Raw genomic sequence first — 27615 nt, 5'->3', positions numbered from 1 at the left:
ACAGTCCCTGGGAATTCAGCGATTTGTTTCTAAACACATTATACATGTTTAGGAAGTAATTGCAGAAAACAAGTGTAAAGACTGTGTACGATGTAGTACCGAATTGTGGAGTTAGACCGTTAAACTGTTTCTCACAATTTTTGTGGTCCGGATTTTTTGGGCGGGGCTAAATCTTGACCCGGTGAAGTATACGAGGTCATACTTTGCACGGTCCCACCCCCAACACTATATAAACACCAAGGTCGGAGGGTCTGAAAGGGAGAATCGGTGGTGAAATAAGCTAAGCTAAGATAGGCTACGCTAAGGGAATAAACACCTGGAGCGAAATGCATCTTCAGGGAGACCGTGAACTCATGCCACGGAAGCCAGGGACAAAAAAAGAACCGTCCCGTTTGTTTGAGCGCACGGGGTTTGGTTAAGTGAGCATTAGCTGCATGCTCGCAGGCCGCGGAGCCCCGACCTGGCCTGCGGAGGAGCCAGCAGGGGGGGCACCGGAGAGCGGGGGGTCCCGCAGCCAGGCAACGGCGCTTTGAGGTGAGGAACTAGACAAAGGACTGGGTTCAGCAGCACATCTAAACATGGAAGTTAATTACCAATGTAAACGTTTTATAGATTATTACATGGTTAGTCTCAGAGCTTTATATATATATATATATATATATATATATATATATATATATATATATAATTATTATTTTTTTATTTAATTTTTTTCCACGATTTTGAGACCTGATTTTATATAGGTGCAATTTTTTAGTAATTAAAAATTTTTTTACAGGTACTTTAATTTGACTCACCAATAGTAGAGCTTAAGGCGCCACTTGTGAGATGAGGTTCGAGAGCAGGGTCCTTCCATTCCTTGCCACAATCTTTTGTCAAGTCCTTCTCAAATGCAAGCTGAACTTGTCTGGCCTTTTCTTGCAGGGAGCACGCTGCCTCTGTGTTTTCCCCGAGAACAAATTTTTCAGAGCGGAGAAGGAATTTTCCCAGGTCACAGTCCAGGCACCAAACACCACCAAACACCCGGCAGACGTGTAGGGCTGATTCCTGGAAAGCTGCCCCGCGTTAACCAAGGTGGAAATCGCCGTGTCCGTCTCAGCGCGTTATCCCTCGTTCCCTGCAAGCGCCCTCGCAGGTCAGGTGCTCTTCGGAAACTTCCATATTTATGGAATACCTTTTTTGGCTTCGCTTGCATGCTTCCAGTTGCAATATCCCTTCGTGATAAAAGTTGAGGGGAAACAGAAAGCGGCGTCTGTTTTACACAGTAATCCAGCCTGTCTCTCCCATGATACCAGTAACCCACAAACAAACGTTTTGCCCCCCCCCGACTATAAAGGCGGCTTGGATACTTGTCCAGTTTCACCCGGTCGGGCTTTTCATCGCGGACCTTAGGGTGGAGGAGGGTCAGGGCAAAATGTGCTGGAGCTACTACCTGTGCACCCTGGGATTAACCGGGCTTCGGTGACCTTGCTGTAAGGCAAGGTCAGCAGAATCAGTGACGGACATGCTTGATGGTCACGGTGGCAGGAAGCTCCTGGGTTTGAGTCCCACCTGGCACGCTGTTGGCACAGTGCTCAGTTGCATTATCTCCCGATGAGGGGCCTTTTGTGTGTGGAGTTTGCACGTTGTCCCCGTGCTCACATGGAGTTTCCTCCGTGTAACATTGGGAAGGACCCCCACAAAGAACATGCAGGAAGGACAAGCCAGGATGGGTCAAAAGCAGAGAACGAGTTTCACCGGCCACCATTTGAAGCGTGCTAGTGTGTGTGTGTGTGTGTGTGTGTGTGTTTGTGTGTGTGTGTGTGTGTGTGTGTGTGTGTGTGTGTGTGTGTGTGATGAAATAAAGAATCTTCGTCTTCTTGGAGTAGATGCGGTCACTTGAGGTTCAGCGTTAGAGGGGTTTACAGGTGTGGATGAATGGGCCATCTTCTTATGTCTGTTCCCTAACCCTAACCCTAACCCTAGAACTTTGCGATAGCTATCTTATAGCTTAGCTAGCTTATGTGCGGGTAATGCCCCACCCCTGCAACTGAAAGTCCCTTTTCACGGACATAGCGGGCCAGTGCGTGTGGGAGGGGGTTGGCAGGGGGGTTTCCTCACAGGGCCCCTGGGATTTTTATGCAGGCTTTACTGTATGTTCAACAAATGAACTGTTTGTAAATGTATACTTTTAATTATTGTGTATTAGTTAGTGCAATGTCAATTTAATTAAACCTACTGTATATCATTTGGTAAATTATATCGTAATTCAATTTGGATCGCCCCTTGATGCCCCCCATAACGCCGGCTCTGCAAACTACACTTGCACCGTGCGATGTTGTGATTTTTCATTTTTTGTAACAGAGGCTTCATATCGACCTCCATACACTTATGCTCACATGCGAGAATTTATATTTGATATCAAGTTCCCCTTCAGAGACAGAGGCATGGCCCCCGTCAAAGAGAAAAATAAATCTATAACCTCCTACGAGATTTTGCTTTCTGCGACTAGCACTGATCCAGCCATCCATTCTCGGCGTTGGGTTTGCGGACAGGGAATGGGATGGGTGTGTTGGCGGTGGTGGGGGTACTGGAGCTGGGTCCCTGCTGACAAAGCAGGAGGAGGCATCCTGAATGGGACACTATTGTACCGCAGAGTCACACAGTCATCCAGCCACACACACGGACAATTTAAGAACAACCCTGGACCGTGGCGCTGTACCCACAGTGCAACCCTGCTCTGCTGCCCTGATTCGAAAGCTTTTTTCACCTCAAGGTCCCTCAGCTTCATGCACATTAGGGCCATGGACCATCATTTGATAGGATTTTGTCTGAAACTATGGTCACTACTTTTCAAAAGTGCAGGAACTTTGGGGGTGGGGCTTGCAGTGCTGAACATTCCTGATTGGTGGAGTACTAGCAGCATTTTATTTCAGACACCATTTGTCAAAAGCTGTAGCCGCAAACAGTGTGTGTGTGTGTGTGTGTGTGTGTGTATATATATGGACACACTAACTAACATGTGGTGCATATAGCCAGGTTTGATTCCCTGTGTGTGAACTCGTGTTTCAAACTTGACAATAAAATCCTGATTGTGAGAGGGAATATTTTTTTGACAGTAAATAGAATAATAAAAGAATAAAATGGATAAAGAAAAACAGACAAATAATATTCACCTATGGACCGCGGTGGAAAAGCAGACAACAACGGGCTCAAGTAACCTGTTAATACCTTGAAAATAGTTCCCAGGACCAAAGGTTCCGGGTGCTTTGGGTGAAAAAGTCTCTCTCTCTCGCTCTCTCTCTCTCTCTCTCTCTCTCTCTCTCTCTGTCTCTCTCTCTCTGTAAACTGTGCAAAGGAGGAAGTCTGGGCTACAAAGGGAGCCGTCCTTATAGTGAACAGCTGTCTCAAACCTGGTGAAGAAACCAACAGATCCCTGCGTACCTAATTATCTCTGAAGAGGGCTGTCTGTGCTCTTGCTGACTATTTTACCGGGTGACTGATTTGTCTCGCCTGGTTTTTGTTATGTTTTTTTTGGTTCCTTCGTGATAAAGTTGCTGCTGCTGTGACATGACTTACTGCAAATAAAGGAATCTTAAAAGTCATTCTGGTTCTGAATTCCTGCCACTTGCAGGTGACACTCATTCTACAATCTAGTCAGCTGTCGTCACCATACCCATTACCCCACCAGCATATAACCAGTTCCCCGGTCACTCAGTATTTGACGGATTGTTGCAAGACCACCACTTACCAACTCTCTGTGTCCATGCCCTGCCCTGCCCTGCCCTGTCTACCAACCTGCCTGACCTTCCCCTCCTGCCTGATCTACCTGCCCGCCCAGCCTGCCAGACTCTCCGCGTCTGCCATCCCCTTACGCCCTTGTTCCCTTTAATAAACCCTAGTTCTTATTTGCACCTGTTCCCGAGCCTCTGTACCACTAGATAGTGTTAGCATTAGTATGAAGGCTGCGTGAACAGTCATCAACAGAACAGTGGTCATCATTCTGGAATAACTGACCACTGATTGCCGCTTTTGACCAGTCGGAATCCAATATTCCGCACAGCCGTGTAATAATGTAGTTGAATTGATAGGAAACACAAAAACAACAAAGTACTCCTGGCCAGCGCCCAGAACTCCAGAAGTGGAGAGCCGTGGTGCAACTGCAAATCTGGCAACTCGCCTCGACAGTGATGGAGTTATGGAGAGTGGCAGTGGGTCCTTGGGGGCCGCGGGGTGCCTGGAGTCATGCATCTACAGTTAAGTGCTGCTGGTCAAACCCTATTTCCTCCCTCACCGGAGCCCTCGGCCCCGTCCTCGTGACATTCACCGTCCTGACAGCAACTGATCAAAATAACACTTATTTATTTATGCACGCTTCCAGGAATCGCATGTGTGCCGGAAAAATATATTCCTGGAAATAAGTAAATAAATAAAAAAAAAAACCAGACATCACAGCGGCATCCTGACATTGAGTTTCTCGTCAAAGTGTTATTATTCCAGAGTCTGTAACTTAATAGCGTAGCAGTGTTTCAGATAAGATAAATGAAGGCAGTGTGTCGCATAACTTGATTTGACTTGTGGGTAGTGACCCACTGAAATTCCAACAACACCCACACTAACAATGATTAAATATAATTATACATCATTTGTATAATTACGCCAATTGTAAAGAATATCATAGACCACTGTCTATAGGGATGGATTGATACCTATACTGGTGCCAGGCTAAAATAGGATATTGGTATTGTATAATATTCCCAATATAAAATTCAGATCCAACAGTTGCTAGGTTCTCACAAAAAGAAAGAGAAAAATATACTACACGCCACACTTTACATTCTAATGATCCCAGCCTCCCGTTCCCTAAAAGGAATGGATTGGATTGGCACTCAAAGCTAGTTTCCTGAGTCAATATTGGAAAAAAAGTGTATTTTATGATGGAAAAATGGATCCATCGGCCCATCCCTTACTTTTATAATGCGACCCTTGAAAAAGCATCGGTCGCAATTTAAGGTTTTTCTATAGTCAGTCCAGACCGTTCGGTAGTGTTTTATAGAAATTAAGATAGAGAGATTGTTCAGCCACCAGGCTCCAGTTTTCCATGACTAGATTGAATGTTGCGTTGGGATTTCGAAATTACAGTTGACGTGCGGCCTAATGAGATTCCAGACAACAGACACCGCACAACTGAAGTGCAGCGGCGAGAGTTATTCGATTTACTAATGGCACAAATTGTTGATACTATCCTTACTGATCAAATCAACCTTTAATGACAATATATTGCTGCAATTTTTGTTTACACATTTCTGTCCATTAGTGCGGGATCTGTGTCCATAATGACGTGAGATCTGTCAGTGCGATTTGTCATCTTAACACACACTAAATCAGTAAAAACATTTAGAATATTTTGAGGGGAAAAAAGCAATTCTCAGAGCAACAGAAAAATTCTAAGAGCTAAGACTAAACATATAATAATAATAATAATAATAATAATAATAATGACAACAACAATATAATAATAATAATAATAATAATAATAATAATAATAATAATAATAATAATAACAACAACAAAAACAACAATAATAATAATAACAACAATACATAACATAACAACACAATCTCTACTTATCCAGACCAAATAATGACAAAAAAAAAGTATTCTGGTTCTGCTGACAGAAATAAATCTTGGCATATAAGGTTTCTGCTTTACAGTTTATCTGCCGAGTACATCACACTGAATAAAAAATGTCCTCTTAGCTTCAAATGTCTGCACCGTTCAACATTTTCTATACTAGATATCCAAGTAGAAAAAAAAAAACATTTGTGTTTTTCCCCTCACCAGTCCCAGTGCGCTCTTGAATTATTAATTCATTAGACGGGTGTCGTTCCTCACCTTATACACATTCCAAATCCAAACCTGCCTGCAGAGCCAATAGAGAAACTATACTTCGAATACTGTTCAAATATTGTACTCTCCGTTTAGTTAAAATCATTTTCAGCTGAAAGAGTGATGATGAAGAGGTGTTGAGGCTGAGCTGGGGTTGCACTTGGGAAATAGGGAGAAGGATAAGATAAAAAAAAAAAAAAGTTCAAAACAATGGAAAAAGAGCAGAGACAGAGTGTAGGCTCCCGGGGAGCGTCTTCCAGATCCAAACACCATGTGAAGCCCGGTGTTGTATTAGGATCGGCTCGTGCCGCGCGCACGCTCTCCACGGACCCACAAAGTTATCAGGGGGGGAAAAAAAAAAAGAACAAAACACAAATCCATCACAAACAACAGTGGGAGAAGGAATGAAAAAGGAAAAGTAATGAAAATCTGATAGTCCAGAAGCGGTTTGAAGGGCGAGGATGTGGAGCGGGATGATGGATGGTCCGATTTCAAATGTTTTTCATAATGTTTTCCGTTCCCCCCCCCCCCCCCCTCTTATCTAAAGCAACAAAAACATCGGAGAGGTGTAAAAGAAAAAAGAAAAAAAAAAGATGTACTTAAAGTTTGATTAGAATCTCAAAAGACAATTTAACACACATGGAGGCGGGTCAGAGTTTGACCTCACGTCCAGGTCCTTTAAGCCGATAGCGCGTCTTCCCGATCCTCCCGTGTTAATCACACTCATTAGGAATGTGGGAGTCCTAATTTTCCCTTTGTGATCTGAGTGGAAATTAACCTGCTAAATTTCCCCTGGTGGAAAACCCATTAGGCCCATATAGAACGACTGTTATAGAGATTGAGTGATTATGGGCTGGACCAAGACTGGCTCCGATTTGGCTGAACTGCGCACACACTTTGTATTTATGCAAAATGGAAATGGTACAGGAATATAAATAGGATCATTTACTGACTTTATTTTAAATGTCAAACAATATAGAATAATGCTCCACCCCGTTACTCCCTTCATCTCTCCCAGTTTACGCCATAAAATATGTTCCTGGCCATATTGCACTCTACCAGACCATTCCGTAATACTAGACGAAATGACACAACACTCCAATACAATACAATAATAGTCATGCTTTTTACTATACTATGCTAAACTATGCTCTCTTATGTTATACTATACCAGCGTTTCCCAACCTTTTGTCTGCCACGGCACCCTTCTTAAAATGTAATAATTCCAGAGCACAGCACTATACGATACTATTATACAGTAGCTATTATACCCCAGACAACTGTTTATTATTATGATCTACTAATAGTTCTGCTTTTGAGTGTGACACTTCCTCTTATTGTGATGAACACAGAGGTGCTATTCTGGCCGGAACTGATGAATTAGTATAGCCCTGCAATTTTGATATTGCGACAAAAAAGCAAATTTACATTATTTATTTATTTAAAGTGGAATTAGAAATAATTCACATTGCACAGTGTTTGGAAAACCCTGCACTATACTAAGCTATATTTAGTATAAATCTGCGGTAGAAACCCTCATTTGCAAGAATGTTTATCAGCGCCCTACAACAACGGTTGCCCAGTTAACCAGGGCAACCAATTTGTGGTTGATTTCTGGTTATTTCTGGTTCCAAAGTTGCCTACTTTTCAATAAAAAATAAATAAACAAGTGCGGTGCGCTTCCCGTATGTTCAGAAACTTCCACCAAGGTCATTTGAATTATTTCGGCGAATCGATTCACTCTGTCAAAAATGGTGAGAATATTGAAATATGGATTTATAATTATATAGGATGACCGTCACTCAATTCCAAACTGATTCAAATTTGGCAATCGTTTTGTCAGCCTTGGCAACCAAGAGCAGACGCAAGGCTGACCTCTTCCAAAAGTTGTGTAGAGAAAAATAGAGACGACAGAAACCCCTTTTCGTCCTTGACACGCTGCAACAGAAGAAGGATTTCATTCCACAGAGAAAGGCGCTGAGGGGGGCGGCGTTAACTCGGGGCGGCAAGTTTTTGACATAAATTACAGCGACGTCAACTCTCTCGCCCTCCATCGGCGTGGGCCGCGAGGACGGAGTTTCCACCCACGCGACAGCGCGAGGGATTACCACCGCTCATTAAACTGCTAGTGGGCGGCGGCGGCGGCGGCGGCTCAGTCCTCGCAGAGCAGGAGGAAGGCTCCAGGAGGGAGAGGTGAGGAGGTGGAGAGGAAAGGCTTGCTTCATTATGAGCGGATCCCCGTCCCGGGCTGTGAAAAAAACCCCGGATAAGCGGTGGTGGACGGAGTCGGCGCCGGGGGTTAAGGCGGGATCACACGCGGCGGAAGTCCGGCGAGGGGGCCTTAATAATGTAGAGTGCCGCTCCCTGCTCTCTGTTCCGGCTGTCAATCCGCTGCGCAAGAGGCCATGTTGGTCTGATCTAAACCAAGAGGGCACTTCACTCTGAGAGATATTAAGAGGATTTTCCGTCCGTTCCTTCCTTCCTGCCTTCCTTTGAGGCGCGGGGGGCGTCTCCATTTTCACCGCCTAGGATCTCAAACTCCTCTCCTCTGAAAAATCTTGTCGTTCGCCGGGTGATTTGCGGGGAAGCGTCCCTGGGTAAAAGGAAAAATAAGCCGTGCCTTGTGGCGGAAGGCGCTTACCGTCAAACTTTTTATGTCTGGAGACAAAGGTGCTTCGCAGCTCGTGGCTGGTCTCGTCGACCAGGTTCTCGAAGTCCTGCTTACTCTGCTGGCCGAACCGGTCCTCCATTTCCTGCGTGCAGCACGTGGTCCCTCGAGAGCACACACGGAGATGTTCACCTGCGGAGGGGAGGAAAGTCAGAGAGTCAAAAAAATAGCAACGCCAGGGGGTAGGCTTTCGTCTACGCGTTAACTGGGGCGGAGCGATCCATCAAATTCAAAACCGACATCGCAATGTAATACAACACAATTTTCAAATCGCAAAGGCTGCGATTGAGAAAAAATATGTTCTTTTTTATATAACACAGTCTAACCAATATGGCTGAACCCACAGAGCTGTCCAAGGCCAGCTCTTCCTACAGGGGAGATAGGCGGCCGCCCGGGGAGGGCCCGCAACGCCCGGATGGAGCCTCTTCCAGAACACTGCGTCCGTTTGTTTTTTGTTTTGCTATTTTATCTTTTTTTTTTTTTTTTAATTAAATGAGCATAAAGCTGTCCCAGAGCGGCGCTCCGACAAAGCTCATTCACTTGGGCGCACAAAGAGGATGTATGTGGCCGTATGTGCGCAACATTTTTATGAAAAATGTATAATAATTTCTGCGGAAGCATTGCACATTTTTTCAAGTGTTGATTTTCAGAGTAAAGCAATCACAAGGCTTGAAGTTAAATTAATCAGTCCATATTCATTTACAATTCCAGAGTTAAATAAAGATTTGTTATTCATATCAATTCATACATTCAATGAATCTTATCTCCTCATAACACGTAGGCCTGGCCTACAGGAAAGAGCAGTTTATATGTTGACTGTATCCAATGTTGTTTTGGTCATACTATAGAAAGATGTATTGCTTACGTTAAGTAATTAATGCTGAAGATAAGGAACTTGAAAAAATTGCATACTAAATCTAAACTGCAACAATGGTCTGAAAAGATTGCAATTTGATTATGTGTTATATATACATATACTGTATGTATACGGGATATAAAACACATAACACTATATATAAATGACGTATTACAGCTGTCAAATGATTAAAATAATGAATTGTGATTCATCGCATGATATTGGTGTGATTCATTGCAATTTAAGCATTTACTACTCAAATTTGACCCGAAAGAAAGATTTTTCTATTTCAAAAGCACTGCATGGAGTTATAGCCAGGCACCAATTGGATTAATGAGAAACACAAAGTAGTCATTATCAAAATGTATTTAATGGCCGTAAAATGTTATTTTCACACTGAAACCGATTTTTGTATACTGTATTCTGGGCTATTTTTATTTCTTATTTGGCCATTTTCTTTGTATATTTGACAATTTTTGCCAATTTGGCTATATTTGTTATGGGTTTTTTTCTAACTTTCTGTCCAGCAATGCTCCAATCTTTACAAAAACAAATTCCTTGTATATAAAAATGCACTTAAAAAAAAACAAAAAAACAGATTCTGATTCTGAGTCTGTTACAAGCTGTTATGCAGGACGAGGTGTCCCGATATTATTTAAATAACTGGCTGAGGCGCAAAACTCTTCCTCCTCCAAAACGACCAGCTCCTTTCTGATTGGCCGCTGTCCCAGATGTTTGGACATCACAAACATCTGGTGAACGGTTGAATTGCTGTTCTAAATCAACGCTTGTGACATATCAAACTTTGTGCAGCCATAAAAGAAAACACTAATCCAACAAAATTTTGGAGGAGCAACGCAAAATAAAACACGAGAATATCAAACCGGGCCCCAAACACACTCCGTACAGACATTTCCCGACACGAAAACAAAAGACCAGGGGTGTCGTTCATAAATCTGTGTGTGTGTGTGTGTGTGTGTGTGTGAGTTCACGACTAAAAAAGGTTGCATAAGGACAAATGGACCCCCCCTCAGACGGGTCTTAAATCCAGATGTTTCCAGACAGCGGCTGAGGCGGAACACCTGGAATTAAAATGAGTCTCGAGTGACCGAATGCCATCAAATTCGGCTGGCGCTCTCACTATGCAAATAACGCCCCCCTCCCCCGTGTTTTGGAGTGATTTCTTGATCATTTCTGGCAAGGCCATTGCGAAAGGCACGCGTCGAAAAATAACTCACAACTGAGTATCAATATATGAATGGATATTTTTAACTGGGTAAAACGACATGCGGCGCGCAAACAAAATAAGCAGCTTTTATTCTGCTGGTTGTGTTCATCCGATGCGTCCTGTGAGGAGGGACCTTGAATCAAACAATGAGAGCAGTGTTGAGGTCCCTGTGCCTTGGTAGTAAAGCATGGCCTCACTAAAAAAATGGGATCATCATTACGACCGCGACATCGATGGTGCGTTTGCGATGAAAGAAGAGCGAGACGTTTGGATGCGATCGTAGGTCACGAGTGGGACCAGGAAACACCTGAACGAGGTGATCAAGAAAGAGAACAATAAATGAGATAGGCTGGTGCAAACGGTGACACATTAAAGGACCTTTTTTTGTTTTTTTAAACAACCGCCCAATGAGCTCATCCTTGACCTGTATCGCCAAAGCCTCGTCCACCAAGGACTTTTAAATTTTGTCATCGAGAGAGACCCCACGACGGCCGCGAGACCCGTAATTCCCTCAAACGCGTGTCGCGAAATCCCATAAATAAATAACCGGGAAACAGATTTGTATTTCATCTGTAACATTTTAATCCGCGCCATAATCAAAACACATTAATATCGCCCTTCAAGGTCCCCCCCCCCCGGTTCCTCCGTCTGGAGATGAAAGAGGCATCATGGAGGGCGGGTCATCGCCGCTAAATCACTCGTGAGAAAAGACAGAAAGGCATCTCTTTAAAATATCATTCTCTCGCATGTTGCATAATTGATGACATTGGGGAAATAGTGGAGTGAATCAAAAGTTAATGATCTACATCATTCCATTTCCCAAACAGCCATTTATAAAAGAGGCAAAGATAATGCCGCCTCAGCCGCGCGGCTTTCATCTCTTCATTTCACACCCTTAAACCCAATATCACGAGTGGTTGAGCCCAGCAAGGGATGAAAAGAAATATGATCACATGAGATGATCAAGTGGTCAAAACCAGCCATTGATTCCTGACATAAGTAATGGGACTAAAACACAAAAAAAAAAAGGACGAGAGTCAAAGGAGATGTCGGAGAGTCGTCTAAATCGTATTTTCTTTAGACGAGGAGCTAAGCTGACATCCACTGGTCTGAAGAATAGGACAAATCACCATCTGCAGGGTTTTCTTCCGTTGTGAGTTCATTTTTGGATCAAAAAACTCAAAAATCAAAATAAAAATGAGCGATATGTGAAGCAAAAAAAAAAAAATCGGAATCTGTTTACAGATGAGATTATGAATGTGCAGTGCGATCACAAACCAACGTGGTCTCAGCGGAAAGGCAGCAGAAAGGTCTCGCGGGCACGGGCACACACACACACACACACACACACACACACAGACACACACACAGACACACACACACACACACGGCCTAATGAGGCGGAAAAAAAACCGCAGAAATGTCAAAATCAGATGGAAAACCATGTTGAACTGGATGGATGGAGGCCTGTAGCCTTGTACTGTATCGAGTAAACAGGAACACATAATATCTATCAAATGTTAGCAGATATCTAGCAGATATTAGATATGTGCAGATAATATCCAAACTTAAAGCCCACATCTTAGACATACATGAGCAGAATAAGAGCAATGCAAAGGTATATTTACATTCATGGGATGTAGTAAATTCTCTTATTATTCCTCCATTGTAACTACTTGGAAGACAGAAAAAGAGCTTTAAATATATGTATATACTAATATATATTTATATATATATATATATATATATATATATATAGTTTTATTATTATCATATACATACATTTAAAATTTGTATGTATATATTACATATAAATCACATACATTTCTGAAATGATTTATAACATTTTTCTTTAATAATTGTAATCCTGTATCACTTATATGGGAAACTCTATTTGGAAACCGTCTGGATATATTGAATGTGGAGATGAATTCTAAAAGTGTAGTCTAAAAATACATCCCAAAATACATTGCCAGTTTCATGTAACCACTCCATGTAACGAACCACATAAATAAAGACGGAGAGAGACAGAGAGATGACATTATGGAGTTAAAAGTTAACCGTTTCCTGTAATCCCGTCGGCCAAACAGAGTGCACTCTTGAGTAACCTGGACGGTAAAACCTTAGTAGGACAGGAGCTGAGGGGCCAGTCCCTCTGGTCGCTGGTTTTGAGTGCAGCCACTCCATCAGATGGAAAGAGAAAAAAAAACAAAAAACAAAAAAACGAAGAGGAAAGGATGCCACCGCCCTGACACAACAAGACCATCATGTGTTGGCAGTGGTCTCAACAGAGCAAAACATCGCTTCAAGTGGCCCCATCGTACATCAACATACAGGAGGAGCGGCTTCCCGGGGACCTCTGCACCCGGCCCGGGAGCCGCGTCCGCTCCGGCCAAGGTTAAAACAGCACCGTGGGCTCAGGGCCGATCCGTCTATCCAGCCCAAATGACCACACAATGCCAAAAAAAGAGTTTCTACAACATTTGTTGTAAAAGAGCGATAGATGTTAGCGGGAGCTTTAGATAGTTAGAGGTCTATGGGTCTAAGGTCGATTCCCACAATTCCCATTGTCCACAACGCCGTGAATCAAGCAAAAAAACACAACATATATGAAAAACACCGGGGAAATACTCTCTCTGTTACGTGAAAAAACACACCCAAGTCGAGATTTTGGAAAAACTATCTCTTTGCTTGTTTATTAATATTATATGTGTCGCATGTCCAAATTGCACCAAATACGACACTGCACATCCTTGGGTCCCCAGTGATACACCCACCAAGTGTGAAGTAGATCGGATGAATAGTTGTCGAGATAATCAAAGAACATGCATACATACATACTGTACATACATACTGTACATACATACAAACAGACTGTACATACATACTGTACATCCATAAATACATTCATACAGTACATACTGTATATACACACACTGTATATACATACTGTACATACACACTGTACATACATATATACATACATACACATTGCAGACATACAGTACATACATGCTGTACATACATACAGTACATACATACATACACACATACTGTACATACATACATACATACACACACATACTGTACATACATACACATACAGACAGACATGCATACATACATACATACATACTGTAGATACATACACACATACTGTACATACATACATCCAGACATACTGTACATAAATGCATACATACATACTGTACATAAATACATTCATACTGTACATAAATACATACATAGATACATACATTTAGATACATAGATACATACATGCATAGATACATACATTTTGTTTGTATGTATGTTGATTCATTTTTTGCGACCGCTCTAATGAAGCATATACTGTAGTTTGGAATTGTATACACAATTTTGACAGATGAAAGAATTAAAAAGGCATACAGTCACGGAAGACTTTGCCAAATTTGGTTGACGTTGCACATCGCAACAAAGACGTAACAGTATTTTGGGAAGGTCCTCCTGGTCCATCCACCAGGCCCTGGTTTCTGGTGGCCCGGCTGGTTTCCACCTGAAGCCGTGGCTTTGTGATTCCGAGCGAGGTAGCTGTGGCTGAGGGGGAATTATTTCGCACTAATAGCCTTGTATCAAAGCCAGCCTCTGGCGAGTCATTCAGTATTAAGAGGGCTGTGAGGGTGAAATAAAGAGACACGTCCCTGCACAACCTCTCCACGGCAACGGCAGCCATAGCCTCCTTTTGTCTTGTGACGCATCAGTGCCGATGGAAGGATGGAGAAGGATCGACAATTACCTTTTTTCTTCAAGAGATACCGCAGCGAAAGGGTCTAAATGCATGTCGTAGATGTCATTACCGTCACTAACACATTAGTGAAATGAAAGGGGAACATGTGTTTTTTAGCCCAGATGGCACCAATCCGATATCCACTCTCAGATTGCGTGTACAATTTCGATTCCATCCTCTAAGAAATATGTCCTGAAATATCACGGAAACAATTTTGTGACGTCGCCGTTGTGACATAACGTTGAGAGAGGTAAAGTAGGCCATGTGATGACAACACTAGCCACACGTGGCCTTAACGTTACCGTGACAACAACAAAAAAATGAACAGGGGTAGGAAAACAGGTGTTCACTTCTTGCTTCTTACTTTTCAGACATGTACCTTTTTTTTTTTTTTTTTTAAGAATTTGTTCTTTCTTTTTTTTTTCTCTTAAATGTGTGAAACAATATGTAAAAAATTAAATGAACAATCAATCAATCAATCATTCATTCATTCATTCATTCATTCAATCAATGAAAACGCCAGCTTTTCAGCATGGATTGTGTGGGAATTGCCACACTGTCAGCTGTGTAGCAATATGTCACTAATGAGCGAAAAATAAGGTAAAAAAAAAAAAAAGAGTTTTCATTTATTCATTCAAACAATTTCATAAAGTGCTGGCAGAAGCAGTTGGTAAGAAAGTTGAGGAGAATAAAAGATTTAGAGGAAAAATATTGGTATCGGCAGATACTCCGATTTCAGTATCGGAATCATAATCAGAAAAAAATAAGTAAAATAAAAAACACAATTAAGTGCTATCTCTAACGCCATTAGAGATGCTATCACGGACACGTTCGTTTGAGAACCACAAACAGCTGTTTGGCTGATAAACTGTTGAATTCACCGATAGAAGGGAGGACGGCGTAAAGGCATAAGGAGACGGGCGCTCTAACTGAAGCCATCGCCATCTTAAGCCGCTGCAGCGTTTTATTTGCGCGTGCCTCCGTTGCTCTATTCTAAACACCTCTTATGAGCCGCCTCCGCAGGACGCCGTCACCTGCCGTCGCTCCGGCGCCCGTAATCAGGCGCGGTGTCAGTCGGGTCTGCTCCCTATTATCACTGCTGATGAAGCGCCTTCCCGCCCCTAATGGACACTGACATTTATATTCCACACCGCGGGCCAAGACGTGCACGTGTCTTTTGCTTTGCATTTCCCTCCACATCAGTCCGACGACGGGCGTCCTGCCTTCAAAGCTGCTGGTGGACTGCAGATTATTGTGGACTGCAGATTATTGTGGCCTGCGCTGGGGCTGTTATTGAGCGTATCGAACAGCACCAGATGTGCGGTTGATGCCAAGTCCCGCTTCTAGGTTTTGGGGCATTTCCGGTTGATTTAAAATATGATATCAGTTGCTCCTAATACGAAGAACAGAAAACTGTCAGCGATGCATTTTCACAACGTCTTTTGAACACATTTTCTTATTTTCCACCGACAAATGTTGGTGAGTTGGGTGACATTCTGTGTGATGACATGCATATCAATTTTTATTTTTTACCTGCTACACTTACTGAACATACAATGCACTGTACCATCAAACACGTTTAATGATTCCGAAAATGGAAGAATTTCCTTTTTCCTTTGTTCCCTCCACTCCTACATTCCATCAGCGCCTTTAACCGTCTTCCACACAACACACAAAACTGACGCCGACAGGAATGCCGCTGGTTATTTCAAACCGCGTGATGACATGATGGCAGCCGCTTCTTTCACGAGCCGTTACAACAGGGCTTCACTCGCCAGGCGTCGTTGGGGGACTAAAAAGTGTCCGAGCTCCACCTGACGGTGGGGAAGGCGGGAAGGCGGGCGACTCCCTCAGAAGTGCTCGTCAGTCAGGCCAAAGGGAGCGGCAGCATATGTGCCGCACCATCTGCCGCGTCCCACCGCCCCGTCTGACAGAATTTTTAAAAAGGCCTCAAACTTAAAAACCCGCCACCCATCCTAATGAGCTCAACCACGATGGCGCGTGCCAAGCGGGGCTGGTGACAATCCTTTCGTGGCAAACGCTGTTTGAAAAGGACTCGGGAGTCGGGAGTCACTCCGGCAAAGGAGTCATTCCTTTGAGACTCAATACCGGCAGCAACACCCACCCAAAGAGAAAATATTAATGAGGACTAAATACATGGGAGATAGGGTGAAAGCATTTGCCATAATTCAGATTTAATGTTACAGATTTTTTTGCATTTCACCCCTAAAAACAATAGTTTTAATATAATTAAATGACTCTTGTGTAAATTCCTTTCATAACTCATCTGTACCGACTCTCTGGACTCATTCCGCCAAGTCAAACGAGGAGTCGGAAAATTTAACAAATCTTTTCACGGAGTCAATCGTAAAGAGTCAAACCTCCAAAAAGGAGACAAACTTTTCATCACTAATCGTCTTGGGATTGTCAACCATCCAGTAAAAAAGGGGAAAGATGTTTCAAGCCTGCTCTTGATCCCCGTCATTCCGGCCGCTATTTGGACGACTCTCGTAAACGGAGATCCCGGGATTTTCTTTTCCGAAACCCATTGGAGCTCGGAGCATTTCGGTCATGAAGCGCTTCCCTATAGAGGCGTGAATCTAAGCGACGTTCAAAGTGGGAGAACCCAGACCCCCAAAAAAATGGATCGGATCGGCTCGCTCTCCCCCCGGCCCCCCGATTAAAAATTCACCCGCTGGCCGGGGAGCTTCCCGCTCGGTGGCTACCGCCTCAGCGGTCGTCCTCAAGGCTGGAGGAAGTCGCCTCCCGGCCATCCTTCTGACAAAAAAAAAACAACTCACAAACAAGCCCAGTCCCCACGCCCTTGTGGGGTTGGAGTCACGTCTTATATGCCTCGGGAAAAAAAATATTTTTGAAAAAAAAAAAAAGTTTTAATATTCTCCGGATGCGGACACCTATGAATTCCCGGCGCCGCCTCCTTCAAACCCCTTAATAACGTCTCCTGAGGGTTCTGTGTGCGGAATAACAAAGTTCGCCCAGAGACGGAACTCGCCTCAGTCGAATCGACAGTATTCCCATCGAATTTCAGGCCGTGTCAGAAGTCATAATGAAAGACACGTCGGCATTTTAAATAACTTGGGGGATGCTGGGGAGGGGGAGGAGGCGGAGGAGGGGGAGGAGGAGGTGGTGGTGGTGGTGGTGGAGTGTGTGTCCTTGTCTGAATGAGGACAGGTTCAAGCGAGAAGAGAGAGATCTTTTCCGGTGACGGGAAACAGTCAACAATGAAAGCAGCGAGGGTTGTCGGCGTCCTCAGGAGAGGCGGAGTGGAGGTGGGGGGGGGGGGGGGATCAAGGACGCGGGAGCGGCTTTCATACTCCAGACAAATACGTCCAAATTGACTGAGAAGATGCCGAGACCCTCCGACGCAACACACAGCGTACAGCCGAGCGCGTGGGATGGAACGGCGACGACAAAATCTCGACCAAAACAATGGGAATAACTGAGCTGAAAGAGAGAAGTAATGACGAGTGCGAGCGCGAGTTGCCCCCCCTCCCTCTTTAATCTTAAGTTTATGAAAGAGAAAAAAATTTCCCCATTTTCTCTTTAATGCACCAGTTAATGATTTAAAAGACGAGCTGCTTTACACAGGGGGGTAGAGAACAGCATGTGGCTCTCTGGTTAATATTCCATAGTCTGTTAGGATGAGGCTGGTATCATCTGACTTGCTAGATAATACTCCAACTGCACTGAGATGAAGAAACTACAAATTACAACATTGAATATGGGAGATACTCATCTATTTAGCTAACACGGTACTAACTGTGACAAATGATGTTATTATTATTATAAATACCAGCCATTGCCACTTAGACGCACATAAACCAACGCTGATGATGAAGTGTAAAATATTAATTTGCAATATTCTCCCGAAAGGTGGACCGGCCGTACCATTAGGGGCTGAGATTAATGTAGGGACTTCCCTCACGCCATGTGCGATACATTTTGCAACGACAAGCGTGGCGTAATCAGCATACATAGCACCATGTCTGGCTTTGATATTTATTAAGGAGCGTGTAATAAAAAGCCTGCTGGAGGAATGGGAAGACCGCTGCGGTGTGGATACTTGATATGTACATGGGCAGCGGGCCCAGAACAGCCCCCCCCGGCCCGGCCCGGCCCCCCGCGTCAGGGTCCGCTAACTAGAGCGTGGCGGGGTCCGCCACTGCAGGTAGCAGCTGGTGGCTCCATGGAGAAACCCGGAGGTCCCTGGGATCCAAACTGATCAGATCATTACCTTTCACTCAGCGTTTAGCGCTTAGTTCAGCAACAGCGGCCCTGATCAGCTGCGACGCCTCGGCCCCTGTTGTGGGCTTCCAGGCGAAGCAGGAGACGGGACAAAACCTCCCCAGATAAAAACCTCCCCCCCTGCGGCCTCTCCCCCCCACCCCCCAAAAACACACACACACACCTCGCTAACCCCTTGCCCAGGAGCGGCGTAAATGCAAAAAAAAAAAAAAAAAGAAACCTGCTCTCCGGTTGCACATCACGTCTAGTCAGACGCTGTCAACGAGACGGGAATGGCAGACGCCGGCGCTAAAGATAGATTCGACAACGACGACGCGGCGTTTGAGGGAACTTTGTTTCGCAGTTTTGACAGGCAGATGAGGAATAGGGGAAACATCCCAGCAGCAGCAGCGGCGGCGGCGGCGGCGGCAACGGCAGCAGCAGCAGCGTCACCGGTGAGGAATAAGGCAGATCAGATGTCAGATCCGTGAAGAGAAGAGAGAGAAAAAAAAAAAAAAGCACCCGTTGATATCGCAGCCGTTGATCTATGAAAAGGATTTTGTTGATCCATACCCCGGCCGGCTTCAAAAGTTGTTTGTTGGAAAGAATTTCTGCAGCTTCTGGAAACAATTTGGAAAATAAGCTCGGATACGAAAGTACGAGGAGTAAAACAGTTAACAGATGCTCACTGACCTATCCAGACCTCGAAATAAATATTATTTTGGGTTATTCCCAAAATGAAAATGGATTATTATCGTTTATTGTGGATCTTTTTTTTTCCCCCATCATTATCAACACATTGGATTAATAATTTGGGGAATTATTATATACCCAATGCCACGTGTTTAAATCTCAGACGTTGAGGGGGGTTTCATTTGAAAGAGCCAAAGTCTTAACGTGAGAATAAAAAGTAAATGTTGCTGTGTTATTATGACAGAACCGCATCTGATAACTTGAGGGTTTAAAACCTTTGATATGTGCTTTTTTTTTTTTTTTTTTTTTAATCACGATCAAATCAAGGAAATGATCTTTGCTAATTATCTACACAAACACTAATTGACACCAAACAAAAAAAAATAAAAAAAAGACAAAGGATGTTACGTCTCAAGCTTTAAACGTGATCGAACGACGGCAAATCGAAAGTGTCTTGATTGAAATGTAATTGAGCGGGCGCTGACAGCTCACGCTACATCAAGATACATAAACTGAGTTGTGGGGCCATCAATGTAAATAGTCTTTCTTAAACTGTTTGTAATGCGGCGATCGCAGTTTGTCTCCGGAGAATTGCTTCAAACAATGTACCTCGTGTTTCACAGCGGATTTATTTCAAATCCGTCAAAACGTTGAATCTTTTTTTCTTTTTTTTTTTTTCCCCGCTTCTGTTGCGTCGGCGGCGTTATTTGCTGAGTACCCTATGTGACAGAAGTGCTTATCAATATTAAGCACAAAGTCTGTCAGCTGTACGCCAGCTGGCATCGGAAAAAAAACATATTTTTTATCCTTTTTGTAATTAGGAAAAGCACCCAAAAAGTGACATATCGCATATAGTGACTGTACAAATATGTGGAAAGTGTTTAAAGCTCTGAGGAACGACGGAGTAGAAGTCAATAGATAGTAGTAGAGTAGAGTCAATAAAATAGCAGAGTCAATGAAACGCATCTTTAACATCATCCATTGATTATATACAGTAGTACTCACATTGGGGCTCATTGATGAACAGCAGTTCTGCAGTACAGAATCGTGCGTACGCAACATCTACACAGGCAATTGGGATCCAACAATTATGTTCATACTTGTATTTGTTCTAACGTTAGAAGGAAATCTTGAACTGCCACCTCGGCCCATGAGTACGTGAAAATCAGCAAGACACACACACACACACACACACACACACACACACACACAATTTAGTTGTGTGTGTGTGTGTGTGTTTCATATTGTATGACATTGAATATTTACTCCTTTTTTACTCATATGCCACTTACATTTAGTTAAAAGTTCGGCAATACAGTGGTACCTCGACTTACGGCTGCATCTACTTACGACTAATCCAAGATACGAGTAGCGATAGTCGTGAAAACTTATATCGACTTGTGACCGACTGCTCCAAGATGCGACCATGGAAATTTGCAGTTGCAGTCAGTCAGCAGTCACTCAGCGGTCAGTCAGCAGGAAACCTACATCGTGTGTGCACGTAGTTTGTGGCTCGTCGATATTTTTTTCTTATATACTGTGTTTGTGCTGTGTATTTTGTTTATTTTCACCGTTCATGAATTCATAGTTTATATGGGAAAAATTGCTTCGACATACGACTGTTTTAACATACGACCGCTCTTATAGAACGGATTACAGTCGTAGGTCGAGGCACCACTGTATAATTGACGTGTGTTTTTCTGTACGTTTAAGTCCAGGATCCTTGAATTAACTCTGTTGTACGTTCAACTTTACACAAGTCGGCTATAAATCAGTCACATTGGTCTCAAAGCAGGTTTGACAGTGGATTATTTTGCTTTATGGATGATATATTTATGGGTATTGATATGTGATCAGGTGATCAATGGCTGATCACCTGGCTTCCACTGGCAATGACAAGCTCTTGTTACATTATTAATCATCGCTATTTCATTCTTTCATTATATATGAAATAACCTGGAGGCGCAACTTCAAAACCAGATCAGCCCAACATTTCTCTGCACATATTCGTGAATGAGGCCGTGTGCCTCTGTGATCCAGTCATCACGGCTACATCAAAACCCACACATGGTGTTAATATTAGTGATGAGCAGGAGAGCAGTCCAAATGGACAAATAAATGTCGTAATTTGGACGGCAAGTAAAATGCATGTGATCGTTTACTGGACATCAGGGGCGCGCAGTGGGACCAAACGTCCTGAAAGCACTTGACGGGAGTAAATTCTGAGCTTAAAACGGAGACTAAGAGAGCCTTTTCTCTAGAGGTTAGAGTCACTGGCCGAGACGTAAATAATCCCAGAATAGAGAGAGGCATCGTTTATCAGTGACAAGGAGAAAAAGGGACATTCCCAATAAGATTGAGTAAATGTTCCTTTTTAATGAAAGGCAAAAACACGATCTATCATCCCCTCAATTCCATCTCTCTCGACCAAAAACGGCAAAGAACGATGGCGACAACCAAAAAATAAAGTTTCCGAGCTCTGCCTTTCTTTTTTACGCCCAGGCAAAAATTCTTTTCGGTTGTTCAGTGTCTTTGTTTTGCAACCCTGAAGCACTTGTTTACAGGACACAGTAATTTATCCCGCTCTGAGAGGGGAAACACCCATAGAGAGAGCGCATCATGGAGCCATTTTGGCATTCATGATCGTGATTGATGGCAGAGCGATGGAGGAAGTATTTGATTCTCCCTGGTGAGGTGGGGAAAAAATAAATAAAAATAAATAAAAAAAGAGGGATTGTTTGGATCCTGTTTTCCTCCTGTGTCACAATGGGACGCACGCATTGCCGCCGACGCCACTAATGGAGCCGCCATCTGGAATTCCAAAGAACCAGTCGGTCATATCCACCAGGGCAGATTTTTTTTTTATGCTGTTTTGTATAAAAAGCACAGTATTGCATCACAAGCCACAAATTCCTTCTCAGAACTTCACTTCCAGATCAGCGATGAAAGGTTCGACTCTGTTTTGAGAGCCGTTCTTGACGAGTCACTCGGCAACAAAAGAGCCGTTCGATTTTTTTCCAGACTCTTCGTCGACGCTCGATGCAGTCGGCATGAGGCGCGGCGATCGAGGGGAATGGCCGACAAGTCAGACGAGGCGGTTTGGGACGAGCGGTTCGGCAGTGCTCTAGATCCATCGGATACGTGCGGCTGTATTAATTTCACAAAGAAACACACTGAAACAGACTTTCATACTAAGGCAGGAGCTGGAAGAGTGACCTGGCTATTCTCTTGCCCAGCACTCCCATTTGGCGTTTTTTATTTATTTTTTTAAACCTTTCCATCCCATTAACGACAGACGGATTCCCGGGCACATTACACACTCTGACGGAGATCATTTGCCCGGCTGTGCGCAGGCCGTCGAGGAGCCCGCGGTTATTTCGGTCTCCCCTCCGTCTCGCGAGCTCTCACCGGCTCCGAATTAGAAGTCGGTGGCTGGACCTGGATTCGTACAAATGACAAGGCCGGAGCAGCGGCACCCACCCTGGGGAGCTCCAAACCGACGGTGACTCATTTTCCAAAATCACCGGCATCCCTTCCGCAACCGGTTCACCGTGTGTCACAACTCAAGACCGAACCAGAGGCCGTTCCCCTTCTCCGGGAGGGCGGTGGGTTTGGATTTAGAAGAAGGCTAAAATGGAATAAAGTTGATGACAAGTCAGCGTGAGTGAAGTATGCACCGGGGAGACTGTTGCACGGGCGGAGGGGAAGCGCCGGCAATTTTTAGATGTGGTAGCAGTTCCAGGGGCGTTCCGCAGGGTTACGCTCCCACGGCTCGGAGGGGTGTGGGCGACGGAGCCGCGGCCCAACGGAGGTGTCAGAACCAGGGGAGCAATTCCGCCGATCAACCCCTCATGCCTTCGCTGACGGCGACTGTTGAGGTCAATAACATTCCAATTTTATTTGAAGGGACGCAAGCCCAAATCCGGCCACTTTAACGAGGGATGGTGTCAATTGGAATCATACCGGGACTTTCCAATCATTTTAGCCGGAGGATTACCCATTGCGCGTTAGATGCATTGCCTGCATCTAACGTCCCAACCACGCCCATGTGACTTTCACAACCATTAGAGAGACGGTTCTTCTTATGACAACATGACTACGTCCTGAAGAGATAACTCCACTGATAACAGAGCGCAGCCTTGATGTATTTACCATTATGGAATTGGCCATAAGTTTATTTATGGAGCCCTAAAGCTACGGTCGTCATTCGCTGCTTTCCGGTAAGGCGGTTTAAAACTGACAATAAGAGAGATGCAAAGACCTCCATAAAAAGAAACAGCTCCTCTGGGTTGATTCCCAGAAAGGCCAAATATCGAGACGCAAACTATTAACTTCATATTAAACGCTGTAATAAACCCTTAACCAAAGCACTTAGGCCCCCGTCAGCTAAGTGCCAAGATATGGGCTGACAATGTTTTCCCACCGACACACTTTGTGTATTCACGGTAACCTTTCAAAGAATTACCGAAACGCCCCATAGCGTGTTATCAGGTCCGCCGCATTAGGGAAACCGTGTAAATCCTCATCGACAGCAAACCTCTGTACAGGGTTTAAAAGTGAGCGTGTACAGTGAATATGTACCATTTGGAACCGAGCGCTTTTGTTTGATTTACATTTTTCCATTAACCTCAGAAGTGTGTCGTCTACATGTTTTGACATTTTAAAAACAACATCCCGCCTGAGCACACCGCAAACACATAATAATAGCGCTAATATGAATCAAAACAATTAGGGAATCGGCTCATTTGGACCTCTTTCGAATTGAGGTAAAGCAGGGAGCCTCCTCCTCCTCCTCCCCTCCTCCTCCCCCTTGAGCTCCCGCGGTGACGGCAATGTAAACACTTTCTACTGAAGGCTTTCACCGTTTACTATTTCTATCGAGCGAATTAAGCCCCTTCATCGGCCGACCAGCCTCGCTTTCTTGTGCCTTTAAGCGGGCGGCTGTTGTTTGGGTGAAGGTTTGGTGTGGGCCGTTTGCATGGGCGAGGTGAGTGACAGCGCCATTAGATCACAGGCATGAAGGACATGCCCATCACGGTGTGAAGCTGCTGAGGTGTTGATAATGCATTACCTCCCCGGCCGACACAGAAGGTTACCACTCATTCGCCAGAGGAGTTCAAAGGACCTTTGTAGATTTTTCGGAGACAACGGGTGAGACCCCCCCCCCCTCCCACCCCATTTAAGGAGAGATTCGAATTAGACGTGACGTCAAAAAACATACATCTGGAGGATTTGATCAGCCAGCTACTGGAGCCATCCAGGAACAGGTGTGCCTGTTATCAGATATGCGGTCCTCAAATTGCGCCGGATTTCCCGCTGCAAGCAGCGAGAGGCGGGCCCCGCGGCAACGACAATAACAACCCGCGCGGACAAACTGGGCCCCCGCGAGGAGCGCAAGGGGAAAGAACGACCACCCCGAAATCGCTCGCTCCGGAATGTTCGAGACTCGTTTCTGCCGGTTGCCGTCCCTATTTCCTGTTCTCGGCGCCATTACCAATAGGTTCCGAGCAACTCTATCGCAGGAAAAAAATAAATGAAGGTCTCGACCTCAACCCTTCTTAATGACGTATTCTGTGATTAAGATTCATTTTTCAATCATGATTTCATAAGAATTTCCATTTGAATTAAAAGGGATAATAATTGCAATCTCATACCACGAACAACGCAAACAGTTCACAGAAAGTCCCCCCACACACACATATAAAGTGTTATTCACTAAAGGCTGTATATTATAAAAGCAGCCATCGGATGAATTGCTCTGGACAGATGGAAAATCAATGGACGCTCTCAAGCGTGATTACAGATAAGGGGTGCATGCAAGCCCACCGCATTACCCCGTCGTTTCCACAGCACAGGCCTTTGATGTGATGGGTTAACAAGTCACTTTCCCTGGTAAAACTCTGCAGGAGACCTCTGCTGGACACACATACGTCTGACAAAAGCCATAATTACTTTTTTTTTTTTTTCCCCCCCACAACAACATCTCGATACCGATCACTTTGACGGTATTTCAAAATAAAATCACTATCAGTGTGATTATTGGATCCAAGCAGGTGGTTAGGACGGCTCGAAAGGTCAAAGTTCAGCAAATTGGATGACAGTCGGGACTGCGGTGCAGCTTTAAAGGTAACGTTTAACCTATATCGCGTTATCGCGATAACAAAAAAAAAAAAAATACCGGACCATATCAGGGGGTCACATCGCGATATCAATACAATACCGTTATATCGCGCAGCTCTAAAATGATACATATTGTAGGTCCGTGTGGTATGTAGGACTAATATTAATGTCGACACCTTGAGGGTTGGTGCATTACGGGTTTTATTATCATGTTAATATTATTGAATGTTGTTATTTTTATTGTATTAGGACGGCGTTTTTGCCGAGTGAAAGGACAGGGCATTAAAACTCTCTTTGTATGTATGACAGGTGGTTATGCTTTGGTTATTTCGGTCGATTTTTATTACAAGTTGCTATTACAAGATTGCATGACGTGCAAGAAAAATTATAGTCATGATTATAACTTTTCTACTCGGGTGCTCGGGGAAAAAAAACCGGGACCGTCACTCTGCGGACTGGTACAATTTATCATCATATATATCATTATTACTTTTTATATTACATTATTAATTATTATTATAATTGTAATAATTATTATTATTGTTGTGATCATTATCAGTATTATATTTGTACGAATGTCAAGGTATTCATTGCAGTGAACTTCTCACCTGCTATCTCCTGCAGGGGAACATGTGTGAAGCTGAAGCCTCTCTCGGTGCAGGCTTCCCTCACCTCGCTGCAGTTCCGCGCCTTCAGATCCGACTCGGCCGCCACGTACAGCACGGAGAAAGTGCACACGATGGTCTCGATCCGAAACATGGTGCACTTTGCGCAGCTCCGCACACGAATATCCCGCTGGCTGCCGGGTGAGAAGTCCCCAATCACCACCACCACCCGCAGCAGAACGGTCCGCAGATTTTTTTTTTTTTTTTGACTGAGCGCGCTGTGGTGGATGCCACCTCTAAAAACTATCAATATCCATCAACACATCTTCAGTAAGAGCCAAAAAAAAAAAACAACAAAAAAAAAAACAAAACAACAACAACAACAAAAAAAAAACAACAACAACGTCTAACGTCAACAATTGATAAATTGGGGGAATGGAGGAGCCGCACGGATCGCGGCTCAGGTTCCCGACGCGCTCGATCACTGAACTTCTCTCTCCGGGCGGCGCGGCTCATTGAGCTCCGCCGCGGTGCTGCGTTCGAGTGCCCTAGAAATGCTGGGAGAGCGGAGCACTCTGAGCGCAAAGCAGATGCGGTGGTGGCGGACCACAAAATACGGAGTGGAGTGGAGTGGAGTGGAGTGGAGCCCCCCCCCCCCCCCCCTCACCTCTCAATGTGGGGGCTGCTCCGCTCCCAAAGCTTAGTCACCTCCACTGTATACACCGTCATAGCCTACTCCGACGGGTTACCAAACTGGGGTCCGCGGCCCCCTAGGGATCCGTGGTGGAATTGCAAGGGGTTCCGCAGCAATATACTGTATATAAATATATATATATATATATATATATATATATATATATATATATATATATATACAAATATATTTTTTTTTTACGGGGTGAGGTTGTTAACCCCCACGCCCAACCCCCAACCTGGAGGACCCCGGGTGCTGACTTACCCGTGTCACAAAGGCAGAAGGAGCGGGAGGAACTACCTAACTAACCATACTGTATATATTTTATTTACGGTTTTTTTTAAACCTTTTTTCCCCCCACTAATGAGCCTGGGTGTACTTCTAGAGGTTTTTAACGTCCCATCGTGTTTTTTGTTTAACCTAATTCCCATTTAGCTTCACCGGTCTACATCAGATATTTGTGTCGCCCCATTTTGCGCTCCAAGCTGTATGGCGGTTTATTATAGGCGGATGGAGCGTGTCCTTTCAGTTGTGTAACCCTGTAGCTCCTCAGCCCGAGCTTAGTCTTTACCACTAAAAAATTTGGGAACCCATGACCTATACCGTATGCACGCCTACTCCACATGAAAGCCTCTGGGGTAAGTCGGTTCACTGATGTACAGTAAATTCCTTGAACTTCCAAAACATTGTGTTTTGGGATAATCCCTTTTTTTCCTCACCCAGATCCAGATGTGATGGTCAATATCAATTTAATCCACGTGTATCCGGTAGCAGACAGCGACGTGCTGCACGCTGAACGTATGAGCTCAATGCGAGGCCACGGGTGGCAGCACCTTGCCTGGCTCCTGTGAAACTAGGGACATACGCCCCCA

At 44.2% G+C, this 27615-nt stretch overlaps 1 protein-coding gene across 1 annotated transcript in view; it reads right to left on the bottom strand.

Annotated features, from left to right (window-relative positions):
• Positions 1–26461, bottom strand: part of LOC307243778 (glypican-6-like) — an 82696-nt gene extending 56235 nt beyond the window's left edge. Inside the window, exons 1-2 of the mRNA XM_080018723.1 lie at positions 26053–26461; positions 8510–8668 (exon numbers count right to left, since the gene is read on the bottom strand). Of these exons, the coding sequence (XP_079874849.1) occupies positions 8510–8668; positions 26053–26203 (310 nt within the window). The 5' untranslated portion in view covers positions 26204–26461. The remainder of the gene's footprint in view (positions 1–8509; positions 8669–26052) is intronic.
• Between the last annotated feature and the right edge of the window lie 1154 nt (positions 26462–27615).

This window comes from Zeus faber, assembly GCF_960531495.2.
Source record: "Zeus faber genome assembly, chromosome: 18".
Taxonomy (NCBI): Eukaryota; Metazoa; Chordata; class Actinopteri; order Zeiformes; family Zeidae; genus Zeus; species Zeus faber.
Note: the sequence above shows the minus strand (reverse complement) of the source record. Positions and strands in the feature narration are given on the sequence as shown.